The sequence below is a fragment of the Lipotes vexillifer genome, unplaced genomic scaffold, assembly GCF_000442215.2.
Source record: "Lipotes vexillifer unplaced genomic scaffold, Lipotes_vexillifer_v1.1 scaffold583, whole genome shotgun sequence".
Classification (NCBI taxonomy): Eukaryota; Metazoa; Chordata; class Mammalia; order Artiodactyla; family Lipotidae; genus Lipotes; species Lipotes vexillifer.
The window spans coordinates 1,337,566-1,348,977 of NW_006784184.1; the positions used below are offsets into that span (position 1 = coordinate 1,337,566).

The 11,412-nt window shown below is 59.7% G+C and overlaps 1 protein-coding gene across 1 annotated transcript in view; it reads left to right on the plus strand.

The window, feature by feature from the left end:
- ADAMTS8 (ADAM metallopeptidase with thrombospondin type 1 motif 8) overlaps positions 1 to 11,412 on the plus strand; it is a 19,570-nt gene that overhangs the window by 1,025 nt on the left and 7,133 nt on the right. The window contains exons 2-5 of the mRNA XM_007456591.1: positions 7,375 to 7,614; positions 8,417 to 8,552; positions 9,087 to 9,254; positions 10,024 to 10,325. Coding sequence (XP_007456653.1) covers positions 7,375 to 7,614; positions 8,417 to 8,552; positions 9,087 to 9,254; positions 10,024 to 10,325 — 846 coding nt within the window. The remainder of the gene's footprint in view (positions 1 to 7,374; positions 7,615 to 8,416; positions 8,553 to 9,086; positions 9,255 to 10,023; positions 10,326 to 11,412) is intronic.

The window sequence follows — 11,412 nt, forward strand, 5'->3', positions numbered from 1 at the left end:
CCCCGCCCCAGACACCTGCCCCTCCCAACAGACATGATAAGTGAACATCTGGGGAGAACCTCCACCCCACCCCCACGTCTCCGCCCTCTGTTGTCTCCAGACCTGGGAGGCTCCCAGGGAGAGGCAGCTGGGATGGAAAGATTCCCTTTGCCTACAGAACTGAGGCTGCCATAAGTAAAAGACATTGTTTGCAGGGAGTTGAACCTGGAAAGGGGCTGCCCAACTTCTGTGTGCCCAGCTGGTTCTGATCAGGGGCACGGACACCTTGCCAACCTGGCGCTCAGCCCTGGCAGAACTTGGCAGTGCCGGCATCAGCACAACAAGGGAGGGGAACAGAATTTCTGCCTGGGGGCTCAGCCCGGGAAACTGAAGCTTCAGTGGAAAAGGGAAGGAGAAGGGGGTGGGGATCTGAACTGCTCCGGTGAATGTTCCTGGTGGAGCCAGAACTATCCTTGGTCTGCCTGAGCTGCTCTCTGCCCAGACACAGCTCTCAACGGAGCTGGGACAGGAAAGCTGATTCCAGGGAACAGCTCCTGTAGCCAGGCCATTTCCCACTAGATTCCGGGATGGTGCAGAATCAGCAGGAGGTGTGTGTGTCACCCTACACCCCAACACCTCGTGAAGCGGAAGGGTTCCAGGAGAGGCCGCGCTTTCTCCTCCTGGGGGAGCGCAGAACCAGAGACGTGCGCGGTGGAGAACTGACCTGCCCAGCGGCCACAGTTTCCTGAAAAAGGCACCTTGGCCGCTGCTGCAGCTCAGTTGCTGCCTTTTCGGTGATGGCAGTCTTGGCTGGGACCCTATTCTAGGCTCGGCCTGTGCCCAGCTGTTGCGGGCACCTAGTAGTGCTTTGGCATTCCCTATGCAGCATAGTCTAGACGAGGTGCAGCCGGCCCTCCAGCTTCTCGCCCCAGCTTTCTCGCTCTGCAGTCACTGGGAAATGCATTCTAGATGGAAGGGTGGGAAGAGCTGGCCGCTCCCCTGGCTGCTGCTGGGCCGTTAAAGCCCCGCGGGCTCCATGTGCGCTGTCCCGGTATTCAGTCCTCCCAGAGCACGGGGAGGCGGCTTGGAGCCCTCAGTGCGGTCTGCCCCCGGGACTGTGGGTCTGCACTGACGAGTATCTGCTTCCCTGCCTTCCATGAGAGCAGGGGGAGGCACCAGCCGCCTTCCCCGACTCCCTTCTGCAAGCAAGTCCTCCAGAGGGCGGCAGGGCGGTGGGCTTCTCCCGTCTCTGGTGAGGATGGCTACTCCAGCGACCAGGGGCTCTGTCAGAAAGCACATTCACCGCAGACCCAGAGCTGAGGGGCTCAGCCCCTCCCACGCACGACTCCTTTCTGACAGCTGCCTGAGAACCAGGAGGTAGGAAAGCCAACAAGAACACGGAGCAGCAGCAGGGAGAGAAACTTGCCTTTCGGTCTTCAGAGCCAGAATGTCCTCCCTGACGTTCTCCTACCATCTCACTCGGAGCTCAGCGCCCAGACACTTCAGATGCTGTCTGTTTGCCTCCAGCACACACTCGGCAGCTCCGGAGGTCAGAGCCATCTGAAAGCAGACGTGCTTGCCGCCGCCAGGGCTCCCAAGCCACGGAAGCCGGGGGCTGGGCTGGGTTCTGCCCAGGTCTGCTGCACCAGACAAGTTGACTTGCTCTTTGCAGAGCCACCCAGGAGCACTTCCACCCTCGTATGACCCCTGGCTGGGTGACCCAGAGCACGCTTGCCCCATCTGTTCCCCCTGCACACACACAGGTTTCTGGACCATTCACAGACTGGCACCTCTGCAGCAGCCGGCTCCCTCGGGCCCGGAAAGCGCGTCGCAATAGGCATCGGGCACCTTGAAGACTGAGGTCCTCTCCCTGGGCAGGCGGGGGGCTCCCTCTCTCCTTGGGGCCAGCCGTGCCGCCTCCCCCTTGGTCTCATCACGTCACTGCCTGCATCCTGCTGTCACCGCGCTGGGGTGGGGCAGGGGCCGAGACACAGCTGCCTCTATGACTGGCCCCTGGCCCTCTGCTCCGACCGATCACAGGCTATGGAGGTGCCACAGAGCAGACCTGAACTTCTCAGCTCCATTCCCTGGGCTTCCTGGCTCGGCCAAGACAGGAGTGGATGTCAAGGGCCGGTTCCCCACGACCTTGCCTGCCCAGACCCACCTCCCCAAATGGAGCCTAGTTCTTTACAAGTAACTCTCCGAGGGGCCTCCTGGAGACTTCATTCATACAGGTGGAAAAAGCTTCGGGGTGTCCCGGCAGCGGGGGTGTGTGAGGGGGGTGGAGCACGCCTTCCCCTCACCTGTGAAGCGGGGCGCCTGCACTAGGTAATCGATTCTAGCCCAGACGTCGACGAGGCTGCTTCGTGGTGAGTCTTCTGGCAAGTTCAGCACCACGTGGAGAAGCCGCCCGCTGAGCGTGCTCAATCTGCAGAGTGGTTTCCATGCACCGCCTGGGTGGAGATGCCTGTGAAGGGGCAGAGGAAGAAAGGCCGGCTCTCGCAGCACCTGAGTGCGGTGTGCTTCACTGAGCCATGCCTCCTCCTGAGCACCTGGAGGGTGTGAGGCCCTGGCTCCCCTGACATCATCCACGCTGTGGGACTGGGTCACTGAACCCAGCAGCCCAAAGACGTCCAGCCGCAGTGGGAGGCCCAGTCCTGAGAAGGAGCCGCCTTCGAGGCCAAGAGAAAGAATCAACCGCGCGCAAGGCTGGTCTCACGGCTGAGCGACAGGGGAGTCTTCCAGACTCTGTGCACTTGGGTTCAGTCAGTCCCTTGACGGGAGGGGCCCCTGTCTCCCATCTTCTTCTCTGGTTTCAGAGTTAAGGAGCTTAGACAAAAGGGGCTCCTGAAAGGAGGGACCACCTCGGAAGAGACCATTAACCCTGTCTGCATCCGGCCGCGGCTAATTGTTCCCTGGATGAAACTGGAGCAGGAGAGGGGCGAGTGGGGACTGTGCTGCGCCCCAGGGTTGGTCTGGGAAGCTGTCCTGCCGGGGCAGCAGCTGCAGGCTGACTTCTGAACTCGCTGCTGAGCAGGGAGGGCCCCCAGAGAAGACCAGAGGAGTCCCAAGATTCAGGCTACTAGCAGGTGGTTTCCGGGAAGGGCCAAGTCACAGCCATTTCGTCTCCCCTTGCCCTTGCCCCCTGGGGAAATGTCTGTCTCCCCCACCAGCCCTAATACCCGAAGTGGCCAGGTACCCTGGCCTGCCCAGCACAGCCTCCATCTAGGCCTGTTCGTTCTGGCATAATTATTAATAGTCTCATCTTTCACTCTGAAAAGTGTCCTGTTCTGGATAATAACAGAAACAGACACATGCCCGAGTGTCCACAGGCCACGTTATATGCATGTGGAGTATGTTCCCCCGCCGGCAGAAGACCAAGGCTTCTCCGTCCCTTTGGTCCGCTGCCGTCAGAATGATGGACTCTGTGCAGTCTTTCCCAAAGAGAAGGTCCTAGTATTCAACCGTCTTTGATTCTCCACTTCCCCCTCCCCCCCAGGGGGGCGGCGGGGGGGCAACGTTCCTAAAACGCATCTCAGTTTACGTGCCCGGGAACACGTGTTGGCCGTTCAAGACGCTTTCCCGACACTCCTCACACTTGCAGATCAGTGCTTCCTAAACGTGCTAAGGATATAATTCATCTGGAGCATTTGTTAAAAATACAGTTTCCTACAAACGTATGGACACCAAGGGGGGAAAGCGGCGGGGGGGGGGGGGGGGGGGGGGGGGCGTTGGGCAGAGACAACGTCAGGGGCACCCTGGCTGGCTTGCTTGCATGCTTTGTTCGGGCTGTGCTGCAGTTTTCCTTTTGCAGCAGCAAAGAGGGTGACAGTCAGTGCCGTGATGAGGAGCATAGACTTTGACAGGAAATAGACAATGAGTGGCCTTGAGCGAGTCACCCATTTCTCTGTACCTCGATTTCCTCACCAGCCTGACGGGCACAGTTATACCAATGTCCTGGCAGTGTCTGGAGGAGATGGTAAAACACGGAAGGCACCTGACCCGGAGCCTGGCACATAGTAGGTGCTCGACGAAGCGTGGCTGGCACTAGAGTTGCCTTGGGTGATGCATCTGTCAGAGCAGGAGGGCAGGGCGGTCCCCAGAGCCAGCCAGCGCTGTGCCAGCTGCGCTGTCGCCCGCAGCACAGGACCTGCCTTTCAGCCTCTGCTCTGCCTGGACTGTGTCCACTGGGCCCCTCGTGGTACTGAAAACTGCGTGCTTCGGCCCTCGCTGCTTGGAGGACGAGGACGGATGAAGGAAATCTGTGCAGGACCTTGTCTTTTCTCCGTCTCTTCTTTCCTCTCCGTCTGCTCTCCCTCCTCCCCAGCAGTCTCAGGCCCCAGAGAGATGCCAGAAGGGAGAGTGATGGCCCCGTTGTGGAGGCCGCAGAGTTGCCACGTTACCACCCCTCCTCTCCCTGCCTCTGCCAGGCGTGCTGCAAGGAGAGTGCTGCGCCCACAGCGTCAGGGATGACGCTCTGAGCAGTAGCTGCTGGAAGTGTGTTTGGCCCGGGCCCGGCCTTCACCAGACTCCCGCCATAGCGGGCCTCGGCTGCACGGGAGGGAGCTCCGGGGGAGGAATCTCCTTGTTTGTGTCTCAGAGAATCAGAGGGCTATGTCCCAGCCTAGCTGGCGGAGTGTCTTTTCGCTCCTCCAGGTCCTGGGGGTGCCAATGGAGAAGGAGGGCCCCAGAAAAGTGCCCACCTTTCCCTAAGGAGACTCAAGGGCAGGAGACTCCCGGGCCATTCCAGAGTCGGGTTGTGTGACCACCCCGGCCCGGCTGGCCCTGGGCTCTGACCTACCCGACCTGGCTGTGGGGAGGTTGTCTGCTGGGGGCCCCGCTGCAGCCCGCAGCCCGCACCCACGTGGTGCACAGGGAGGCATAAATCGACAGGGTGCGGTAGAGCAAGTGAGCTAACCTTCCCCTTGACTGGCTCCTGGGCCCACTCTGTGGGACTGGAAGTCAGGCCTGCCCTTTTGGACCAGGAGATGGACCGAGAAGCGGGGCTCACAGACTCACGGCCGCCCACCCGCCCAGGCCCAGTGGCCCTTCCCCCAGGGCGCTGTCAGATGCACAGTCAGCCGGGCCACCGTTCCTCAGAGGAGCTGATGGTGGCAGGGCATCCCGTCCCCAAAAGTGCAGTGAGGCAAGACAGAAGGGGAGGTGAGCCGGACCAGGACTGGGGACTTGAACAGAAACTCTGGCGCACACAGTCCTGGCAGCCCTCTCGCGATGGGAATTATCTTCTGAGAAAGCAGCCAGAAGGACCTTCAAATGTTCTCCCGTCTAACCCACATCCTGGAAGGGAAACGGCTCTCAAGCCAGCTCAGCCCCCCAGTTGTTACTCGGTGTCGGGAGAAGATGCTGTGAGCTGCCTGAACTCAAGCAAGGAGGCTCCAAGAACCTCGGTGTCGGGATGCGCACCCGTGCCGGCCTTTGTGCAGCAGTTTGTACGTGTGCACCTCTGGTTCTCATCGGGGACGTGCCCATCACATGGTCTCTGCTAGTCTGACCAGGCAGCTTGGGAACCAGACCCTTCCGAAACCTTAGGTCTTCAGTTCCTTATTCTGAGCCTTCGGGGACTGCCTCGGAGCATCTGGCATCTCTCATCTTCACACCTTCTTTGTGAGACAGCAGCTCCCCGGTTATGAGGTTGTGAAGGTGGGACTGAAAGGAAGGCGTCCTGTGAGGAGAGCTTCAGGTTGTCTCGGAAGAAATTCCCGGAGTTGGCCCCTGGTCCTTCCTGGGATAGGAGACCCCGGACGCAGCAGAGGCCTGGAGGACGTAACCCCAGCAAGCTGCCACTCCTCAGCCCTCGCCCCCAGTTGCATACTGACGTGATTGCTTGTTTCCCTCAGGAATCCGACTCCAGGGGCTGGTGCCAAGTTTCAGCTTTGCTAATAAGACGTTTACATCAGCCTAAACATAGCTGGAGTGCTTGACACACTAAGTAACCTGCCAACCCCTGTTTGTAGGGCTTACTTACAAAATATCTGGCTGGCTGCCTGCGAGGTAAACAGACAGATCCCATTCACAAACAGTGGGATTCGTCTAGAACTCCCACACATGGCCTCAGCCCATGGAATGTCCGTCTCTAGCCTTTCACCCTCCTTTCCTTCCAGAACACAGGAGGGAAGAAAGAGGGGCTACAGGAGGTGGTGCCCTAGGGAGCAGGGAGGAGGGCTGGCCACACTCCTGGCTGGAGGCCTGAAGGCCTGTATGCCTCTGCTCCATTCGTCTCCTGTTCTGCACAGTCATCCAAGAGGACTCCCTTCTGGAGGTCCTGGAGGCAGAAGAGTGAGCCCCATCTGGCCTCCCCCAAAGCCTTGGGAGCAGTTGGCAGCCCAGGGTTGGAGCAGAGGCCAAGCACCGATGTCAACTCCTTCAGCTGGCCTTGGTGGGACCGGAAGCAGGGGGAGCCTGAGCGCCTGGGTCTCAGCGACCCATCCGATTCTCTGGGCTGTCCAGGCAGAAGCCAGGAGGCCCAGCCCTGGGAAACTTACTGAGAAGAGTGTAGACCTCAGAGACAGACACGCTTGGGCTGGCACTCGGGCTTTAAGACAGACACGCTTGGGCTGGCACTCGGGCTTTAAGAGCTGCACGGCTGTAGACAAGTTGTTTAACTTGTGAGAACTTCCACTTCCTCGTTCGTGAAATGGGGATGACAATCCCTACTTCCCAGAGTTTTTATGAGCATTCAGTGAGGTGACACGTGTACCGTCTGTGACTGGTGCAGAGGAGCTATTGCTAGGAGTGGTCATCAGAGCAAAGTTTTCCCATCCTGAAGAGCAGGGGTTACCCCAGCAGACATCTGGAAAGTTCTCGACGGATTTTAACCTTGAGCGCTCAGATAATTGCTTCTGGGCTGAGGGCGGAGAGGGGATGCGTGGCTGGCAGGGAGACGGTCGGCGTCAGGGTTAAGGTAGAATAACCAGTGCAGTCCACTAGAAGAACTTTCTGTGATGATGGAAATGTTCTGTCTGCTCAGTCCGACGCAGTAGCCATGAGCCATTCACGGCTATTGGTGCTCTTGAAATGTGGCCAGTGTGGCAGAGGAGGTAGGATTTTCATTTTATTGAATTTTAATGGATTTAGATGTCCATGGCCACGTGTGGCTGGTCAGGATGTTAAACGCTTAAGTTTTGGAGCCAGGTGTTCTGGGTTCACACACTGGTTGACACACTAGCTCTGGGCCCTTGGGCCACCTACTGAGCCGTGAATTTCTTATATGTACGGTGAAGGGAAGTAATGCCAGGGCCTCGGGGGTTTGGGGAGCCTTCACCGAGGTGCTGTGTACCGATGCCCAGCACACAGGGTGCATTAACTCGGCGTGACGGCAGGGGCGGGCGGCGGCCAGGAGATTCACCCCTCCCTGTCCACCCCTCCTTCCTGCAGAACCACGTGCTGACGCTGATGTCTGTGGCGGCCCACATCTACAAGCACCCCAGCATCAGGAACTCCATCAACCTGATGGTGGTGAAGGTGCTGATCGTGGAGGATGAGAGGTGGGGCCCCGAGGTGTCCGACAACGGCGGGCTGACGCTGCGTAACTTCTGCCAGTGGCAGCGGCGCTTCAACCAGCCCAGCGATCGGCACCCCGAGCACTTTGACACGGCCGTCCTGCTCACCAGACAGGTCCGCGGGCCCCTGGGAACCGGGGGCGGGGTGGGAGGGCGCGCCGAGGGGGCCACGGCCGCCCAGACACGGGACCGGCGCCCTGCTGGCCCCAGCTGGACACCAGGAGCCTCGTGCGTGGACAAGGACGGGGAGGTCACGAGGCCACGTATGGGGTATTTGCGAGGGAAGGAGAGGAATTCGTGGGGGCTCCTGCTTCGGAACTCTGTGAGCAGCTGCCTGCTGAGGTCATAACAAGAGGAAAGGGGCTCAAACTGCCCAGAGAGCAATGTGGAGCTGGAACTAAGACAGGAGGTCCAGCTGCAGTGGGGATTAAAGCCGGTGGAGGTAACCAGGGGGTCCCCTCAAGATTTCCCCAATGGCAGGAGGCCTGCCCATCTCCCTGGTGTGGTTTAAACAGATGGCTTCCTGAAGGCCAGCAAGTGTGATCACGTGTGGAGACCCTGCTCACCGCCCCCAGGCCGCACGTACAACCCCAAGGCGAGTGCTGCGTTTTTTAGCCCCACTTTACAGCTGGGGAAAGCGAGGCACAGAGCTGCCACCCCGTGGCAGCGCCCGCAGTCAGGCCCCGGCCACCTCGCTGTGGGGTCCACACCCTTAACCACCGCCAGGCTATCCCACCTCCCGGGACAAGCTTTCCGAGTCTCCGGCAGCCCGAGGACACGCCAACACAGAAGGAGAAACGGCCTTTGGGGAGAAATAGGGATTTGACTTAAAACGTGTCCTGCGTCTCCGGAGGCGCAGGAATGGGAAGGGTTTCCGTCCCGTGTCTGTCCTCACGTCCCGCTCTCTCCGCGAGCAGAACTTCTGCGGGAAGGAGGGCTTGTGTGACACCCTGGGCGTGGCGGACATCGGCACCATCTGTGACCCCAGCAAGAGCTGCTCCGTGATTGAGGACGAGGGCCTGCAGGCGGCCTACACTCTGGCCCACGAGCTCGGTAAGGCTCGCCACGCCAGAGGCCTGGGCTGCTGGACCGGGTGGGAGGACCGGCCCTCCCGAGTCCAGCCAGCGAGGCCCCCCCAGGACCCTGCCGCCTCTTGGGGCCACCCCTCCTCGTTCCGGCAGGGTGACTCTGCCCTCGTGCTGTCTCCACCCCCACCCTGAGCACGGGGCCATCCTCGGAGGTCACCAGGGAAATGCCAGCGCTCGGGTAGAGCCGTGGGGCCGCATCCCGGCTAAGCAGTCAGGATTCTGGAAGGTCAGCTAGCGAATGACTGAGACGAGTGTGAATCCTCACAGGCCCCAGCAGAAAATAAAGGGACCCCAGTGTTCCTGGAGCTCTGAGCAAGCTTCCTTGAGGAGGACAGCCAGGCAGGGTGGGCCGGGAACAGTCTTTGGGGAATAAGTGCAGTGCTGTGGTGGTCCCTCGAGGAGCCGGCGCTGCGTAGGCCTTCAGAGGCCCTCTGCCCCCTGGGCGGACGGCTGAGGGCAGTGGCGACGCTGGGTGGACCGCGGGTCTCGTCCTCCCCAGGGCACGTCCTCAGCATGCCCCACGACGACTCCAAGCCCTGTGCTCGGCTCTTCGGGCCCCTGGGCAAGCACCACATGATGGCGCCCCTCTTCGTCCACCTGAACAAGACGCTGCCCTGGTCCCCCTGCAGCGCCATGTACCTCACGGAGCTCCTGGACGGCGGGCACGGTAGGTCCCCCAGGCTCCTCCCTGGCCAGTGGCCGGCACCTGCAGCGCAGACGTCTCGGCCTGGGAGAGACTCAGGAGCTGTGTCCCCGCCGCCCCGCCGGGCTCAGTGCTCTGACCACTGCACAGAGCATGCCCTTCCTTGGCCCAGCTTCCAGCAGCCCCTTTAGATTATCCCACAGAGCAGGTGGAAGCAGTCTGAGAAGGTCTGTCTGGAGGACGTGGGTTCGAACAGAGGTCGAAGGAATGGAAGAATTTGTGTCGTGCAGAGGGGAGAAGGGAGCTTCTGGCTGGAGCGATAGATCACAGGGTAGCGTGCAAATGGCAGAGAGGCGGGAAGCGCCCCGTGAGGGCAAGGAGTGGGGCGAGGTGCTTGGTGAAGACAGCCTGACTTGTTGAGTAAAGCAGTGAAAACCCAACTGGTTCTTGATTCTTGATAGAAAAATAATAGATTGTCCAACATCAATACTTTGGCTTTATTTCTCCTGGCCTGGTTTTTAAGAGTCCATTTACATCCCCAGTTATACTGTGACATAGGTTAGCGTTACGATTAGCTGGCCTTCCCTAGGTAAACACCGAATGCATATAAGATGTTCTGGACACCAAAAGAAACGCAACTCTTAAAACAAAAACTTGCTGCTGATAGTCAAAACTTGGAGGTGCTTCTGTGGATGACTGAGTGCTGACAGTTTGTAGGTGGAGGGCAAGGAGGCCTCGAGTGTGATGGCAGGGGGGGGAACCCCTTCCTCCTATTCCTCTGCTTCCTCCACAGGAGACTGTCTCCTGGACGCCCCTACCTCGGCCCTGCCTCTGCCCACAGGCCTCCCAGGCCGCAGGGCCCTCTACGAGCTGGACCAACAGTGCAAGCAGATCTTTGGTCTGGGCTTCCGCCACTGCCCCAACACCTCTGCTCAGGACATCTGTGCCCAGCTCTGGTGCCACATGGATGGCGCCGAGCCCCTTTGCCACACGAAGAATGGCAGCCTGCCCTGGGCGGACGGGACGCCTTGCGGGCCCGGGAGCCTCTGCCTGGATGGCAGCTGCCTGCCTGAGGAGGATGTAGAGAAGCCCAAGGTGAGGGGCGGCCACTGCGAGCGCGGGACAGGGAGGGCGAGGGCTGTTTCCGAGGAGGAAACCACACTTGAGAGCCAGGAACTAAGAGACTTTGGGCCTAGGGGCAACTGTGAGGAAAATCGCTCACCTTTGGACAAAGCAAAGCATATTTATCCAAAGCCGAGAGGAGCTGTTCGAGACTGATGGATGACGTCAGCAGGGCTCCGGGCATTTGGGCGACTCCGCCTGTGGGGCTGCCGCAGAGTCGACTTGAAGGCCTGTGAGGCTTGGTGCCAGGTGTGGAACGCTCCAGCGCGAGAGCAGTCGTGGGCACGCAACAGACAGAAGCCGTTAAGAATTCTATTATAAACAGGTAGCGTGACAGCAGCGGAGGGACATCCAATCAAGAACGAGGGGAAGGTATTCATATCCTACCCGTGTCGGAGCCGAATGCATAGCTAGGGGTCAGGAGAGTGAGAGTAATTGTGGGAACTCCTTGCTCAAGGAGGAGGGAAGGAGGAATCAGTCACCTCTGACCAGGCAGAGAAAACCTGGCAGAGTAACCTCGCACGGAAAGGCAAAAAGGCAACGCCAGTGAGAGTTTTTAAATGATTTGCTTCTTTGCCCTCTGCTCTTAATACATCCGAACTGTGAGGCTGATCACATTTCTCGGCGAGTCACTGAGCCATCTGTGAAACAGCATCCACCGGGTTCGCAGCCTGGGCCCGGCCCAGCTCTGAATCACCAGGGTGGTCTGTGCGCTCACCCTCCGCAGGGCTGTCCTCGGGGATGCTTCCGTTGCACTGAGGCCCGGGAGCCCGCGTGGGCGGGGAAACCGCATGCTTCTTCTAAGCCTGAGCCGGGACGGGATCCACGGATTCATTCTCAGCCCCCTCCCAGCTCACACCACGACACTGAGCTGCTCCCAGCCCTGTCCTGTAGCGTGCGCTTCACACGTTCCTGAGGGGAGAGGCAGGGAGGGAGCCCATCCAACCTTTCCCAGCACCACAGCCAAGCCCAGTACAGGGAAAGGTGGCCAGAAAATGATCCCGGGTTGACGCTTATCACCTATTTTTAAGGGGAAAAGACAGATCATAAAATACTGTAT